Below are 17729 nucleotides of genomic sequence, written 5' to 3'. Positions count from 1 at the left end.
CCGTGTGTGAGACCCGGAAGAAGCTCCTGGCTCCTGGTTTCAGATCGGCGCAGCTCTGACCGTTGTAACTATTTGGGGAGTGAACCAGCAGATGGAAGACCTTTCTCTCTGTCTCTCCCTCTCACTGTCTATAACTCTACCTCTCAAATAAATAAATAAAAATCTTTAAAATATATATATACAACAGAAACAGATGTAAACACTTTTAAATCCAAGCATACAGAAAGTTTTTCTAAGCACAATGTGAAACTCAGAAACCCTAACAGTAAGCCTATAATACATTGGATAAAAACCCAAAACTTTTGTAGGGAAGAAATCATCATAAACAAAGAGAAATTAATGAAGAGTAACAGATTGGTGAAGAAATTTATTAAGTAAGTGTAGAATGAGCCTAATTGGGTAAAATTAAGTATCAACACGTACATGTAAAATACTGAACTATGTCTGAAGAGATATCTGTAACAAAATTGTTATGGAATAGTGATGTTAGTTTTATTTGTGGATTTATTGTAATGAGCAAAAATCTTTATTATAAATGCAAAATTACATGACAAATTTAATATATGATGTCAGTTGGGAAAGGTGGCTAATTTAATAAACAGACATGGAACAAATGGCTAATTATTATGAAAAAATTAAGTTATAATCTAATTTCACACATTCATACATTCCAAATACTTTCACTATTTTTAATTCAAAAAAGAATCGAATTAATAATCTTGGGGGTGGCAAAAATCTTCCTAAAATAATCAAAGGAAAAACCAATAAAGAAAAATATTGATAAATTTAATTTATGTAAACCATTTATTCATCTCTAAATAAAATAACCTTTTTTTTGACAGGCAGAGTTAGACAGAGAGAAGGTCTTTCTTCCATTGGTTCACCCCCCAAATGGCCACTACTGCCGGCGCGCTGCGCCAATCCGAAGCCAGGAGCCAGGTGCTTCCTCCTGGTCTCCCATGGGGTGCAGGGCCCAAGCACTTGGGCCATCCTCCACTGCCTTCCCGGGCCACAGCAGAGAGCTGGACTGGAAGAGGAGCAACCAGGACAGAATCTGGCGCCCCAACTGGGAGTAGAACCTGGGGTGCCGGCCCCACAGGCAGAGGATTAGCCAAGTGAGCTGCGGCGCTGGCCTAAATAAAATAATTCTTTCAATCCCATAAACAAAGCAAGCAACAGAGTAGGAAAAATATTTTCTATACAAATGGTAGACCAATATGTTAATATACTACTTTTTAAAAAATATTTTCTATTCCTTTTCTGTTTGAGACATGATTATATATACAAATATTTGTGATTGTATTATTATTTTTTAAAGATTTATTTATTTATTTGAAAGTCATAGTCACACAGAGAGAGGAGAGGCAGAGAGAGAGAGAGAGAGTGAGTGAGAGAGAGAGCAATTTCCATCTACTGGTTCACTCCCCAATTGGCTGCAACGGCCAGAGCTGTGCCGATCTGAAGCCAGGAGCCAGAAGCTTCTTCTGAGTCTCCCACAGGGGTGCAAGGTCCCAAGGGCTTGGGCCATCTTCTACTGCTTTTCCAGGCCATAGCAAGAGCTGGCTGGGAAGAGAAGCAGCTGGGACTAGAACTGGTGCCCATATGGGATGCTGGCACTGCAGGCCGTGGCTTTACCCACTTTGCCACAGCGCCAGCCCAAATATACTACTATAATGAAGACTAATATTCTTTTGGAAAATATGGACAAAGGAAATGACTAGGCAAAACCCAAAATCAAAAATGACCAATAAGCACATGAAATAAGTGTGCAATTTTGCTGCTATTAAAACACAAGTTAAGATCTGAGCAAGATATTGCTCTTGGCTTATTCTATGGAAAAAAGGCAAAGAGAACAATAGTAGTATACAGAGTAAAAGAATAAGAAAATTTACATATTAATTCTGGTAGGAATGTAAATTGGTAAAAACTCTCTAGGAAAAAGTTTAATTTGCCCTCATTGAAATTTTGTATATCTGAGGCCAGTGTTGGGGTTTGGCGGGTTAAGCTGCTACTTGCAAAGCCAGCATTCCACATCCGAAGTTTCAGTTGGAATCTCAGCTGTTCTGCTACACTTCTGATCCAGCTCCCCGCTACGGCGCCTGGGAAAGCAGCACAAGATGTCCCAAGTGCTTGGGTTCCTGAAACACGTGAGACCTGATGGAGTTCTGGGCTCCTCTTTTCAGTCTGACCAGACCCAGTTATTGAGCCCATGTAGGGAGTGAACAAGAAGATGGAAAAATCTCTCTCTCTCTCCCTGTCACTATGGCTTTCAAAAAATTAATAAATCTGTTTAAAAATAAAAATTTTATCCTTTTATTTGACATACATTTTCTGAATCAAAAAGTTTATGTAATTAAGTCTCTTTAATAATTGTGGGCATGCAGATATTGCAATGCTAATGCTGTCTATATAATAGATGGAAATATGCTAAAAGTTCAACAACATGGGGTTGATAAGCAAATTATAATAAAACCATGTCATGGGATACAAGTTTGTGATTGTGATGTTTTGGAAGAACACCCATTATTATCAAGGTGACAGAAAAGTGTACCTTGATAGAAACACAGGCAATAGGTAGAAAACTAAGTTAATGTGCAGCAAAAGCTGATGACAATTACCTTAGGTATAAAGAAATCCAAGCTGGTATAACAAGAGGCTGAGGTTCTAGTCCAGTGAGAAGGGTGGAAGGGAGGAGACAGGAAAGGAACAGCTGCCAGCCCTTCTTTGTTAGTGACTGGCTTGCTAGCCCCAGGGCTGAAACTCATTCCACTCCATGGCTCCTACAGAGCGTCAGGGAAGCCTGCGCACTGCTGCTGTCCTTTCTCTGGACTCCACATTGCACGAGTGATGCAACTGGCAGATGCGCACAGTCTTTTTCATTCTTAAGCACTGTGTGCACAATGCAGGGGTTTTGTGGTTACGCCTCATCTGGAGGTACTTTCTCAAAAAGGCAGTGAAACATGTCACAACAAAGCATGGATTTTGAACCTGTCATATCTGGCTCCACCACTTGCTACAGGGCTTTCCATACATGACTTCTCAGAGAATATGAGAGTATAAAAAAAAATGCTCCAGAGAATGACTCTGATGATTAGCATAATTCATGCAATGTCTGCAGTCTGTAGTTTCTGGTATGTTAACGCCTCTCTCCAAGTCTCTGAGATTAAAAAAATAAATAAATAAAAGGAAAGAAGGAAGAAAGGATGGAGGAGGGCAGGAAGGAAGGACAGTCTCTTGAAACAAGGGCCAATATTTTCCCTCTTTAAAGATATTGTAAGACCCCATCCATCTTGTTTTGATCAGTCTTACCCAAAGAACAACTTTTGAAAGCCATCAACTTTCTCTTCCACATGCATCGACCATAGGCTGTAGGGTCATCCTCACCATCTACACCCCACTGAACCTGCATACTTTGTACTTCTTTGCCTTTGACACTGTCTACCACTGCTTTCCATGATGCCCTCTGGAACTATTGCCCTACTTCCAATACTGCCTTGCACTTGCACTACTTCTCCTGTGGTCCCTTCACCTCCTGTACTCAGCAGGGACCAGTATCTCCCTCAGGGGACTGCTTTTCTCACCGTTGTCTCAAAGTTTTCATCTCTTTCACACTTGTGGGCAAGAAGAGTAGTGTTTTCCTTGGTTTCTGTTGCTGCTTCTAGGCCATTATTCTTCTACTCCCTTGTAAAAAGCAAGCAAATCAGTAAAATTTGCTCTCAGTTCTTTGAGGTTATTGTAATTTCACAGTCCTGCCATCTATTAACTTCCCCATAGGTCGCCTAACCTATTGGTTACGACAGCAGCAGGTGCGTGTTCTGAACCCTGCACCACGCTAAACCTCAGTGGACCCTGGAGGGCACTCAACACTGAACTGCTGAGGTTTTGAGTTTCTGACATCACCAGGTCATCCCTTCATTCTCTTCTGCCATACTTCCATGATCACACCTTGGAGTTTTTCATAACTTACAATAATCTTAATTCCATACACCACTTTCTAACCACAGTCTTGTCTCCTCCAATCTTGTTTTACTTTATTAATTATGATTGTTCTTTCTCAACAGATTGTCCAGCCTTTTGGTCCATTTTTGCTACCCTAATCCATCAGTTCTTTCCTCATGTCCTTCTATCTCCAAAGCAAAGTACCTGAGGATCACTCTTGTTAACATCCTGAACTTTCCTGCTTTTCTGTCTTTCCTTTCACCTGCTCATTAAATCTCAGTTCTGGGTGAAACCACAGTGTTTTATTTATTATGGCACCCCAGCCTCCTAAGTGCGATGGACTAAATACTCGTGTTCCCCTCCATTCATATGCTGAAGCCTTAGCCCGCAATGTGATGGTACTAGACATGGGATTGTTGACAAGCAACTGGGGTTAGATAAGGTAATTTGGGAGGGCCCCTTCTGATGGGATTAGCGCCCTTAGAAAAAGAAGCACAGACCTCTTTCCTCTTGCATGCCCTGAGGAAAGACCATGTAATCACACAGGGAGAAGGTGGTCATCTGCAAGCCTGGGGGAGAGCCCTCAGCAGGAACCAAACTGTCCAGAAACTTGTTCACAGCTCCCAGAACTCTCAGATACAGATGTTTGTCCTTTGAGCCACCCAGGCTGTAGGATGTTGTTATGGGAGCCCAAGCTGCCTCAGTTACCACCCACTGCAGGATGGAGGTGTGAGCCTACCAGGTTGGATTAGCCACATCACTCTGTAAGAAGCACTAGGTCACCTTCAGTACGTGATGTTTTCTATTTCGCAGAGAAAAAAAAGCCATCAGCTGGGAATTTCCTTCCCTCTCAAAAAGTAAAAGTTTTAAACTGCTGGTGCCTGCACCCATACTCCCACCCTCTTCTCTGGTAACAACCACAAGTCAGTAACCTCAGCCCAAGCTCAGTCCACCCATCTATGTGTGCATCCCACTCCTTTCCCGCATCCTCACTTCTGATCCTTTTCTCTCTCTGTGGCATCACTAATCTCCCCCTCCTAGCACATCCATTCCATCAACTGTAAAGTGTGCTCAAGTTACTGCCATGAAAATAACAACTAAACAGCAGTAACCATAGCCTTTCTCAATATTCCCCTAATACCACCACCACCTTCTTTTCCTCCCCCTTCTCAGCCTTTGAAGAGTTGGGAGATCGTCACTATTCCCTGTCACTATTTTACTCATTCCTGTTTGGCTTTCACTCTCACCGTTGTGTTGAAATTGTGCTTACTGGTCTGTGGAAGATTTCCTATACAAAGGAAATTAACTGTGCCATGAGTTTCATGAATGTTTTTTCTGTCATTTTTCCTTTGATTTTGCTCGTGATAGTACTTGATTTGTGAATTTAAACAATTCCACGGTATCATTTCCCCAATTTTCTTCTATCTATGGCTGCTGGGTTTGTGGCATACTTAGAAAGTCCACTTCTTTTTTGAGACTAAAGTAGACTATGGTCATATCTTTGCTTTGTAACATTTTATATTTGATGATATTTTATGTGTTGCATTTGGAGTTTTGTCTTTTTTTGATGAGAAGAAGAGGTATGGTCTGCCCATTCAGGTTTACAGAATCCCAATAGGTCTCATGATTTTTCTTTTTCTTTTTTTTTTTTATTCTTTTAGAGAACTGACATTTATTTATTTATTTATTTTTATTTGACAGGTAGAGTTATAGACAGTGAGAGAGAGACAGAGACAAAGTTCTTACTTCCATTGGTTCACTCCCCTAATAGCTGCTACGGCCGGCACTGCGCCAATCTGAGGCCAGGAGCCAGGTGCTTCCTCCAGGTCTCCCATGCGGGTGCAGGAACCCAAGCACTTGGGCCATCCTCCGTTGCCCTCCCGGGCCACAGCAGAGAGCTGGACTGGAAGAGGAGCAACCGGGACTAGTACCCGGTGCCCCAACCAGGACTAGAACCCGGGGTGCCAGCACCGCAGGCGGAGGATTAGCCTAGTGAGCCATGGCGCCAGCCAGGTCTCATGATTTTTACTGAGGATTTTTTTCTGTGTTTGAATAACCTTTGTGCCAATTCTCAGAAATGGGTACCAAAGTTCAAAATGTAGTGTGAAAACTCATGAAGCTCTATAGTAATACTGTACTTTAAGCTGGATTTAATTAATTAGTAATCTCCAGATTAGGACTAAAGATGCAGGACATACCTCCAAAGTTACTAAAAGCCTTATCAAATAAGGCCCCCATGTGGCAGTTTAACGGCACACATGAAAAAAATTGCTTGTCTTGCAGCAAAAAATCTTGTTAAGTACTAATTTGTCAACTGAATTCCCCTAAAAGTAACATTCCAGAGGTGTTACCAATCATTGCAGATGGATTCATATTATAACTCCACGGAACAGGAAAAGGAGAAGAAACTACAGGAGAGGCAGCCTCTTTTGCGAATAAAAGCATCTCACCTTTCTTCTTCTTTTTTTTTTTTTAATTTTTTTGACAGGCAGAGTGGATAGTGAGTGAGAGAGAGAGAGAGAGAGAGAGAGAAAGGTCTTCCTTTGCCGTTGGTTCTCTCTCCAATGGCCGCCACAGTCGGCGTGCTGCGGCCAGCGCACCGCGCTGATCCCATGGCAGGAGCCAGGTACTTATCCTGGTCTCCATCTCACCTTTCTCCTGACATGACCTTTGCCTTCTTGATAAATGCCCTGAGGGGCGTGCGTGCGTCCTTTCCTTGGCACATACTAAGCATAGGTGGTGAGAAGTTTACTTGACAATGAATGGCTTCCCACGCTTCCCTGTACACTGTTCTCTGTGGCTACACAAGAATGACTCCATCCCTGGGAGATTCGTCATTGCCAGTGCTAATCCTTGGCGGAGACTTTGCGGCCAGCCTGCAGACCCCTTTCTGGATGGCTGCTCCTGCATTTACACTAATGGGCAGGTAAGAGGAGGCAAATTCAATTGAAGCTCCAAGGAGGAAACCTCTGTCACAGTAGAACAGACAAAAAACGTCCCAGAGAGAGTGCAGTGACCACAAACGCCCACTTATGGAGTGCTCGTCTGCTCTTATTAATGTGAGGGTAAAGTTTACAGTGTATCTAAATTATTTTAATTTTAATGCATGAAAACATATCAAAATAGTGAAGCCATTTTTCCTACAAATTTTTTTTTGTTTCGTGATTACATAGTAGCTGAAAGGAATAATTTTAAATAATAATAAATAGTTTTAAAAAGTCAAAATCTCGGAAAACAGTAACTGCAGCTTATTCAAAACTGTGTATGAAAAAGCACTCAACAGAGAGTAACGGGACCTCCCGTACTCAATATAAAAGTAGAGACACTCAGGCTACACTCTATCCTGTGACATTCTTGGACACCGGCTCCAAAGCCAGGGCCGGAAGCCACACGGATCTTGGAGCCAGTCAATCCGTGACACATGCCCGTGAAAACCACGGTCAGCGTGACTTCAGCTGAAACGCGGGATCAGCGGATGCGAGCCTGTCGTTTGCACAGCGCCGTGCCTGGTCCCACAGGGACCGCAGTCACGCGGGCTCTCACCGCAAACGCTGGGCACACTGTTGCAGAGGGCGGTGACCGCCACACGACGCAGGCGGCAGCCGGGAGCCGCCCGCAAGGAGGCCGGAGGGCAGGCGGAGCGGCCCCGGCCACACCCGCCCTGGTCCCCCGTGCCTGAGGTGGGCGCGACGCGGCGCCGAGGTCGCCCCGAGAAGGCTATCGGACGCGCAGAGCCCCTGCTCAGAGCGGGGGAGGCCGTCAGGACAAAGGACCCCTCCCAGGCTCCGGGCCGGGTGCCGGCGCATCCCCGGCCTGAGCGACCAGGAATCCGGCCCTTAACGCGAGGGTCGGCGAGCAGGCCCCCGCCTCCCAGCCTCGCGCCGGGGCCCGCAGCCCGCCACCCGCGCGCAGAGCGGCTCCTCGGCGTGCCCGGCGGCTGCGGCACGCGTGCTGCGAGCGCGAGCCCGGCGTCTTGACAGCCGCTCACGCGTCGGGGCGGAGCTGAAGCGCGTGCTTTTAAAGGCTCGCCGGCCTGCCCCGCCCCTCGCGCGCCACGATTGGCTCCCGCTGGTGCAGCGTCGCTCCCATAGGCGCCTGGAAGGCGGGGTGGCGCGCGCGAGGCTCGGGGTCTCCCCGCCGCGGCCCCGGCTGAGGCGCGAGTGGCGCCGCGTGTGGGTGACTGGGCTTGCGGGACGGCTGGGCCGTGCACGCGCGCGCGCGGCCACGAGCAGACTCCCTCGGGAAGTAGCGGAGCGCCCGACGCCGCCCGGCGGCGCGCGCGAGGGCGGAGGTGGTGCGTGCGGGTGTGCGCGGGGTGTGTGGGGCTCGCCGCCGGTCCCTGGGTGCGAGTGCCCCGCGGTCTCCCACACCCTCCACCCTCCCCCGCGTCGCTCTTACCCGCTCTCCCGCACCGCCGCGGTCGCGTACCGAGCGAGCGAGGCCCTCGGGAAGCAGCTGCGGGGAGAGGGTGTGCGGGATCGAGCGAGACAAAGGGGGTGCGGGGTCAGCCCGCCATGGCCTCTCGGGGCCTGGGGGGCCTGAGCGGGAGCCGCGGCGGCGCTGGCGGCGGCGGCAAGAAGAGCCTGAGCGCCCGCAACGCTGCGGTGGAGCGGAGGAACCTGATCACCGTGTGCAGGTGCGGCGGCGCCGGGCCGCAGAGGGGCCGCGGCCGGCGCGGGGCCGGCTGGGGCGGGGCCGGGGGAGGGGTCGTGGTGAGCGTGGTCCGCTGTCCGAGCGGAAGGCGCGGGCCTGCAGGTCGCCCGGCGGCACCGGGGGCCCGCGACGCGGCCGGCCGCTTGGGGCGAGGAGCGGGTCGCGGGCTTGCGGAAGGCGTGCCCGGGTGGTCGTGCGTGCCGCTGACGTCGGCCTCGCTCCCGCCCTCCCGCGAGCGACCCCGGCCCCGGAGCCCGAGGCCGTGGCTGGCCTTGGGGGTCACTGACCTGTAGCCCAGGTGTGGCTCGCCTTACCTGTGCTGTTCTGGAACGTGCAGAACCGCGAAGGGAACGTTTGCTGTCTGCACGCCCAGGATTCGGAGAGAACTGCTTCCACCTAAGTTTTCTTCAGGCCTTGCATCTGAGAATTAAAACAAAACAACCTTCCTTAGGAAGTTCTTTTAACTTGTTTCCCAATTACTGTGTTCCTTCAGACCCCTAATCAGCAGCAGCCAGAGAAGCTCATCTAAGAGTCAGGAGATGATGAGACAGTTCCCTTGGTAATGCATGCCTGCATGTCTCCCCTGTTTTCTTTATGTAAAAATGTGTGAAGATTTCGTCTGAAGGTGAATACAGGTGTTTCTACCAGGGGTTACAAGGGTAACCTTGAGTAACTTTTTGTTTTCCCTTGAGTTAGTGCCACTGTTCCAGTGTCTGGGAGGAAACAGGGCAGGTTTTGCTTAGTTGTTAAAAAATTGAGTAAATGTTTATTGCATGCATAAATCCACTGGTGGGTACTATTCTTTTTTCTTCTCCATTTTTGTCCTGGCTGGTTTTAATTTATGTACTGTTCCTTTGTCCCGTTATGAGAGGCAGTTAAAGAGAAGAAAGGGATATTTCTTTGAGACTCTGAAATTAGATTTTAAGTTATGTTACGTTTGTGTGGACAGCTCTGGGCTAGTTCTATTTTCATTATCTTATTTATATACTCATTTTCTTGTGTGAAACTATGGAAGTGCTGACTTCAGTTATAGTTTACACAGATTCAGTGTAGTAGCTAAAATAAATTTCAATTTCTGGCTTAGATTTCAATTTGTGTAGTTGTTTATGGGCTAATACTGTTGGGTATTTGTCATTTCCAAATAGTTGATGGTATATATAAGTTATTGCTTATGTCTAGTTATGGGGTCTGTTTGATAGGCTTCGTCTAAATGACTGGATAAAAAGTCACTGTAGATCATATATATGTGTGTGTGTGAAGCAAAAACAGTATTTGTGCTGTTATGGGTAACAGTATTGATGCATTTATCATGTTTTACTTTCAGATTTCTCACCCATGTCTCTCAATGGAGAGGTGATTTAGTATTGAGGTTGGGAGAAAGTTTGTTTAGTGTGAATACAGCTGGATTCTAAGTTAGCTTTGTAAATCACCAGGGTGCCCTTTCGCCAGCCATGCAGCTTTCTCATTTTCCTTTGTTGTCATCTGTTATGTACAGTTGTAATCAGTCACTGGTAACCGTCAGTGATAGTCCTAAAGTGGCTAATAACCTTCCAGCAAAATGTTTCATATTTGATTTTGAATATCTGCACATATGAGCAGGTTAATAATGGCTGACAGGTGTTTATAGCAGCTAGGTGAGCAGGTGCATCTTTCTCTGTAAACAAAAGCTTTTTGAACTGTGCCTTCCATTTTGTGATACTCCACTGGTGTCTGGAAAGACGGAATAGTTTCTGACTCCAGACAAGGAAACACAAGACTCTACCACCACAGAACAGTTGCGTGTGTCTCCCCATACTTACATGGTAAGCCTTTGCTTTTCCCTTAAAGAATGTAGGTTCTTTATTTGAAAGTCAGAGTTACACAGCGAGAGCAGAGCAGTGAGAGAGAGAGAGAGAGAGAGAATATCATCTGTCTGCTGGTTCACTCTCCAATTGGCCACAAAGGCCAGAGCTACGCCAATCTGAAGCCAGGAGCCAGGAGCTTCTTCAGGGTCTCCCACTCAGGTGCGGGGGCCCAAGAACTTGGACCATCTTCTACTACTTTCCCAGCAGGGGCCCAAGGACTTGGGCCATCTTCGACTGCTTTTCCAGGCCATTTCAGAGAGCTGGACCAGAAATGGAGCAGCCAAGACTTGCACGGTGTGCCCATATGGGATGCCGGCACTGCAGGTGGTGGCCTTTCCCACTAAGCCACAGCACCAGCCCCAAGAAAGGAATCTTCCATTCATTCACTGGTTCACTTCCCAAATGGCCGCAAGGGGTCCTAGGCAGGCATGATGTTGTTACAGTTCTGAACTTTCCAAGAGCGCTGTCTGGTTAGGTAGGATACACAGCAAAAGAGCTGCTTTGAATTTTGGTTCCTTGTGATTGTATGTGTATGTAATTATTCATCAGATCTTTTTTCCTAGTGAATATTTACATATGGTAGACTACAACTTTCTCCGCATCATCATCATCGTATTATTCACAGGTTGTGGGGGAAATACGTCGTTTGAAGACTAAATCTTTGAGGAGGACATTAGAGTGACCACTGTGGCTCTGTTCACTAGCTAGTGCTTTCCCTGCACATTCTCTCTCATTTTTACTTTGAAAAATTAAATTGTCTTTCACACATTTTTTAACTTGGATTTTTCATACATAGAAAATCAGAGATTAGTCACTTTTCCTGTCATTTTTAAGCTTCATGGTTTGCTGAAAAGCTTACATATTCCTTTGATTTTAGTTCCGGCAAAGAGAATTAAAATCTACATTTTCTTCCAGTGGCTTACCAGTATTTTATCAGCAAATTATTCAAATGTGAATGTTTAAATTGTGCCTTAATTATATTTAAAATAGCATTTGTCAGGTTATTAAGCATGGTTTCAAGAGAAACCCCTCCCACAAGGCATGATTTTCCTGAGGGTTGGGCAGAGCTGACAGGAGGGCTTTGGAGAGAGATGCAGTGGCGATTTATGTGGGCTGAAGACAAATGGTGATTTCACAGTTCAGATACCTGGCACACGCACACAGGCATCCTTGGGTGTCTTTAGGTCAAGATACGATGTCAGGGCTTGGGTGCTTCAAATCACATTAGTGCTTCTTTTCTTTGGTGTAATTGGGGAATGAGGCGCTTGTTTTCTATTTGACTACCATTCGAGTTGAGCTTAGCATTCTTGCATCAGCTGTAGTGCTCTCTGCAGCGTTGCTTGTGGAGTACAATCTGCTGTATTACTGAAGCTTGGCATCGAAGTGCTCACTGTAAGCCGTGGTAAATATTGTGTGCAACATTTTGGACGAATTTCATTTTCAAAACAGATTATGTATTTTTGTACCTTCTTTCCAAAGACTGTCCATGGCACGCCGTAATTGGTACTGCTGCCCTTACTGAGGGTCTGTTTTGGTGATGACGAGTGTGCACGGTTCCCTTGGGAGACGCTCGAGGCCCATGGAGTTTTCTGCTAAGTGGCCCCACAGGGCTGTGTGTGTGCCGCTCTCGGCTTTTCCATTCTGCTCTTTCTTTCCACCACCACTTGCTACTTTGCGTGTTCCTGTCAGCTCTTTGCTCTCTGCTTCCCATCCTGCCTTGCTGATTATAACTGGCTGTGCACTGAAAAAGCAGATAACTAAACTTAGCGTGTTTTCATTTTTTTTAAAGCATCTAGAGACCTGTGTTCAGTGAGCAGTTTGAATTTCTTAATGTTCTGGTTGCTGAATAATCAGGATAAACACCTGTTTCTATGATTGAAGGTGGTAAGAGGAATGTTATGGAATATTATTGGCAATATAATCCTTTAAATTTAAATTTGGTGACTCACTTTTCTTGTTACTATTTGGGTGAGTATACTTTGTGAGATTTTCACATCTTGGCTCCAGTGATGACAGTATTTTTGGCTAAAGCGCTTTTTGTAGTGCTACATGTAGTAGAACTTTGGGTAGAGACTTTGATCAACATTACTTGTATTACCTTGTAACAGGATCAGTGTCATTTTTAAGAATTAGCTCACATTTTTCATCTTTCACAAAAGATCATTATCTCTTCCTGTCCCCAGGGACCAGGTAAGCCACTGCCTGTGAAACTGGCATCCCACGAAACAGGCATCTCAGATTGAAGGGGTCTACACTCTGGCTGCCCTGCTTCTGTTCCAGCTCCCTGCTAATGGGCTTGGGGAAGCAGTGGAGGATGCCCCAAGTGCCTGGGCCCCTGCTGCCCACATGTGAAACTCAGATGGAGACCTGGTTTCCGCTTGGCCCAGCCCCGGCTGTTGCAACCATTTGGGGGAGTGAACTAGCTGACAGATGATCTTTCTGTCTCTCCCTGTCACTCTTTCTAAATAAATAAATAAATAAGTTTTTTATAAGTACTTATTTGTTTGAAAGAGTTACAGAGAAAGAGATGCACACACACAAATCTTCCATCTGCTGGTTCACTCTGCAGACAGCTGCCACAGCTGGGGCTTAGCGAGGAGCTCCTTCCAGGTCTCCCATGTAGGGTACAGGGACCCAAACACTTGGGCCATCTTATGCTGTTTTCCCAGGCACATTATTGGGGAGTTGGATCAGAAGTGGAGCAACTGGGACTTGAACTGGCGCTTGTATGGGATGACAGCATTGCAGGTGGCAGTGTTACATGGCAGGAGGCTGGTCCTGTACAGATAAGTCTTAGAAAAGAAAAGAAAAGAAAAGAGAAGAGAAGAGAAGAGAAGAGAAGAGAAGAAAAAAGAAAAGAAAAGAAAAGAAAAGAAAAGAAAAGAAAAGAAAAGAAAAGAAAAGAAAAGAAAAAGCTATCCGTAAGGCATTTAGTAAGGGGTATGTTATATATTTGACAAATACAAAATGTTCACTTGAGAAAGAAGGATATTCAAAAGAGAATGTTTGAAACCCATCGGCTCTTCTGTTGACTGTTGCAAGTGTGTAACATGCACCCCTGGCGCCATCCAAATCACCCAAGAGCACCTGGGTGTGTAGACTGCATTGGTGTGCACTCTGCTTCCCCTGTTGCATTTACCTAGCGCGCACTGGCCTGCATTGAAGGTTATTATGAAAAGCCGTCACAGAGAGTCTGCTGCTTTTTTTTTATTTTAAAAGACTCATTTTATTTATTTGAAAGGCAGAGTTACAGAGAGAAGGGGGAACAGAGAGTTCTTCCATCCTCCATCTGCTGTTCACTTCCCAAATGGCTGCTGAAGCCAGGGGCCAGGAGTCAGGAGCTTTATCCAGGTCTCCCACTCGAGTGCAGGGGCCCAGGGTCTTGAGCCATCCTCTGCTGCTTTTCCCAGGTGCAGTATCAGGGAGCTGGATTGGAAGTGGAAGAGCTGAGACCTATGTGGGATGCCTGTGATGCAGGTGACAGCTTAACCTACTATGCCACAGCGTCGGCTCCAAGAGGGGCTTCTTGGAGTTACTGTTTGGAACGTTGCTCACTGCTTGTATGTCACTTGAACTATTCTAGTGGGATTGTTGAAAAAGTGTCACATGGTGGTTTTAATTTGCGTTTCCCAGATGTCTAGTGCAGTTAAATACCTGTCCATAAGTCTGTTGATCATTTGGAGATTGTCTTTTATGAAGTGCCGATTGCAGTCACTTTTCAGCTGGTGCCTTTTTGTTTGATGTAAAGCTTTTTTTTTTTTTTTAAGATTTATTTATTTATTTGAGAGGCAGAGTTATATATATATAGAGGGAGAGACAGAGAGAGAGGCCTTCATCCACTTCATCCCCAAATGGCCACAGTGGCTGGAGCTGGGCCAGTCCAAAGCCAGGAGCTAGGAGTTTCCTCCCAGTCTCCCATGTGGGTACAGGGGCCCGAGGACTTGGGCCATCTTCTACCGCTTCCCTAGGCCATAGCAGAGAGCTGGATCTGAAGAAGAGCGGCCAAGACATGAACAGGTACCCATTTGGGATGCCAGCATCGCAGGTGGAGACTTAACCTACTATGTTGCAGTGTATGGTCTGAATGGGAGTCTGCTGGACGTCTGCAGTGCACATGGCTTCTCCCACTTAGTGGCTTTATTTTTCATGATGTAGTATGTTTTGATGAATAATAGTTCTTAATTGAAAAGTAGTCCATACATTTCCTTACTGGTTAATACTTTGATGTACTTGAGAAATCAGCCTACTCCATAGTAGTGAAAATATTCTTGTGTTTTCTTCTGCAATTTTATTGTTTCATCTTTTACATTTGCATCAGCAGTCCATTTGTACTTGATTTTTATTTTTTGTTTATGGTGTTAAGTGCAGGGGTCAAGGCAAAATGTTTTCCTTAAGGAAAACCAGTTGAGTATCCCCAGTCTGAAAATATGAAATCCAAAATGTTCAGAAATTGTAAACTTTTGGAACATAAATGTAACAGTACAGTGAAAAACTCCACCCCGACCATGTGTGGCATGTCACAGTGAAAATATAGGCACACTAAAAATATTATGTAAAATTACCTTTAGGTACAAATGAATCTTGTATTTAGGCTCGGATCACATTCCCAAGATGTTTTACTGAGTATTTGCAAACAGGCCAAAATCCAAAAAAATCCAGAATCTAATACATTTTGAATGATCTCAAACATTTTGAGTAAGAAAACTCAACTTGTACCATTAATTGAAATGACAGTGTTTTCCCTACTATCTTCAGAGGTCACATTTATCATAGGTCAGGGTACTGGATCATTGGTCTATTTCTGGACTCTGTTCTGTTGCATTAGTTTGTGTTCCAGCTGGCCTGATAGAGCTAACTAGCTGTACCTTTTTCATCTGTCTTGATGTTTGGTAATATAAATTTGTAGCCTTACTGAAGATTGTCTTGGCTTTTTGAATTCAAAATTACAGAATCACCTTTTCAATTTCCATTTTAAAAAGCACCTCTGGGAGCAGGTGTTTGGCCTAGTGGCTAAGATGGCACTTGAGATGCCCTTGTTCCTTGTTCCTTGTCTGAGTACCTGGGTTTGAGTCCTAGCCCTGCTCCTGTTTGCAGCTTCCTGCTATTAGGAACCCTGTGGGCAGCAGCTAATGGCTGCTGACACATGGGAATCTTGAATTGAATTCCCAGCTGTTTTGCAAGCATTTGGGTAGTAAACCAGCTGATGGGAGATCTTTCTCTTTCTCTCTCTCTCTCTGCCTTTTGAATAAATAAAATAACTAAATTAAATATATTTTTTTAAAAAACTGTGGTTTTTATTAAGCTGTTATTGATTCTACAAATCAACTTTATGATAACTGTCATCTTTATGATATGAAGAAGTGCAGTCTGTGAATATGATATGTCCCTTATATTTTTAAATATGCTAGAATTTTCCTCAAAAATGTTCTGTGGTTTTGACTGTATAGCTATAAATGTCTTATTGGACTTATTCTTGCTTATTTGATATAATTTTATTTTGTAACTGAAATTATTAAAAATTTTTGTGTTTACTTTTTGAGTAATAGACAAAATTAAATTTTTAGAATGCTAGTATTCTACATAGTAGTCTTACAAGATATATTTATTAATTCTAACTGATCTTCTGAACTTAAAAAATAGGATTATGCAATCACATCATTTTATTTCCTTTTTCCATCTTCATGATGTTGTTTTCTTACTATGCTAGCTAGGACTTCTAATATAGGGTGGCAGAAAATATTCTAAATTTTAGTAGAACTTTTACAGAAGGTTTTTCTGTTTCTAGATTTCTGATAATTTTTATCATAAGTGGATGCTAAATGTAATAAAAATTACCCAATTGTGATATGTTACCTTGTTTAACATATTTTTTGCAATGATTTAATATTTTGTTTGAGATTTTTGCATATTTGTCCTTCCTTACTGTGACCTTTTTCTAATTTTGTTATTAAGATTATCTGGTCTTTTTTTTAAAAAAATATTTTTTATTTATTTATTTGAGAGGTAGAGTTACAGACAGTGAAAGGCAGAGGTCTTCCTTCCATTGATTGGTTCGCTCCCTAAATGGCTACAACGGCTGGAGCTGTGCCAACCTGAAGCCAGGAGCCAGGTGCTTCTTCCCAGTCTCCCATGCAGGTGTAGGGGCCCAAGCACTTGGGCCATCCTCCACTGCTTTTCTAGGTCACAGCGGAGAGCTGGATTGGAAGAGGAGTAGACTAGAACTGGCACCCAAATGGGATGCAGGTGCTGCAGACAGAGGATTAACCTCCTGAGCCATGGTGCCGAGCCCAAGATTATCTGGCTTTATAAAGCAAGTTGTGGGGGCGGCCTGGCACTGTGGTATAGTAGGTTAAGCCTCTGCCTGTGGCACTGGTATAACATTTGGTTAATTTCAATTAATATTTTATGTGCCTTTGACAGAAAATATATTATGTTATTGTTGGTTGCATGTCCCATATATGCTAGTTAGGGCTATTGTGTTAATTGTGTTGTTCATATCTTCTGTATCTGTATGAGTTTTACATACTTTATGTGATACTTGTAGGTGTGTCTGTTTCACCATTTAGTTTTGTCATTTTTTTGCAGTAAATATTTTGATTCTCTCTTACTAGTTGTATACAGATTTAAAACTGTCATCCCTTCCTAGTTTGCTCCTTTATTATCATAAATTCTCCCCCTTTACCTCCAATAATGCTGTTATCTCAAGGCCTACTTTGTCTGCTACTAAATTAAAACATATATTTGAGTTTGCTTTTATATGTTTTTATTTATTTATTTATTTATTTATTTTTTGACAGAGTGGACAGTGAGAGAGAGAGAGACAGAGAGAAAGGTCTTCCTTTGCTGTTGGTTCACCCTGCAATGGCCGCTGCGGCCGGTTCTCTGCAGCCGGTGCACCGCGCTGATCTGATGGCAGGAGCCAGGTACTTCTCCTGGTCTCCCATGGGGTGCAGGGCCCAAGCACTTGGGCCATCCTTCACTGCATTCCCTGGCCACAGCAGAGAGCTGGCCTGGAAGAGGGGCAACCAGGACAGAATCCGGCGCTCCGACTGGGACTAGAACCTGGTGTGCCGGTGCCACAAGGTGGAGGATTAGCCTAGTGAGCAGCAGCGCCGGCCTGCTTTTATATGTTGTATATGTTTTTGTCTTTTACTTTCACTTTCATTCTTTCTGAATCCTTTTATTTAAAAAGTATTGTGGGGTTGGTGCTATGGCGCCGTGGGTTAATGCCCTGGCCTGAAGCATCGGAATCCCATGTGGGTGCAGGTTCGAGACCTGACTGCTCCACTTCTG

At 44.6% G+C, this 17729-nt stretch overlaps 2 protein-coding genes across 7 annotated transcripts in view; one reads left to right on the top strand and one right to left on the bottom strand.

Annotated features, from left to right (window-relative positions):
* ABCB1 (ATP binding cassette subfamily B member 1) overlaps positions 1–17729 on the bottom strand; it is a 196536-nt gene that overhangs the window by 123217 nt on the left and 55590 nt on the right. Inside the window, exon 2 of the mRNA XM_008261791.4 lies at positions 8907–9012. The gene's annotated coding sequence lies outside the window, so the exon portion shown is untranslated. The remainder of the gene's footprint in view (positions 1–8906; positions 9013–17729) is intronic.
* RUNDC3B (RUN domain containing 3B) overlaps positions 8060–17729 on the top strand; it is a 166064-nt gene continuing 156394 nt past the window's right edge. For 2 of the 6 annotated variants that reach the window (XM_017344326.3, XM_002713831.5), the window contains exon 1: positions 8062–8575. In XM_017344326.3, the coding sequence (XP_017199815.1) occupies positions 8454–8575 (122 nt within the window). In that variant the 5' untranslated portion in view covers positions 8062–8453. Of the gene's footprint in view, positions 8576–17729 lie in introns of all 6 variants that reach the window. The other 4 variants (XM_008261795.3, XM_051853372.2, XM_051853374.2 and 1 more) reach the window with 4 other exon arrangements.

The sequence above is a fragment of the Oryctolagus cuniculus genome, chromosome 16 (assembly GCF_964237555.1).
Source record: "Oryctolagus cuniculus chromosome 16, mOryCun1.1, whole genome shotgun sequence".
In the NCBI taxonomy this organism is placed as follows: Eukaryota; Metazoa; Chordata; class Mammalia; order Lagomorpha; family Leporidae; genus Oryctolagus; species Oryctolagus cuniculus.
This window is presented reverse-complemented; position numbering and strand designations above follow the sequence as displayed.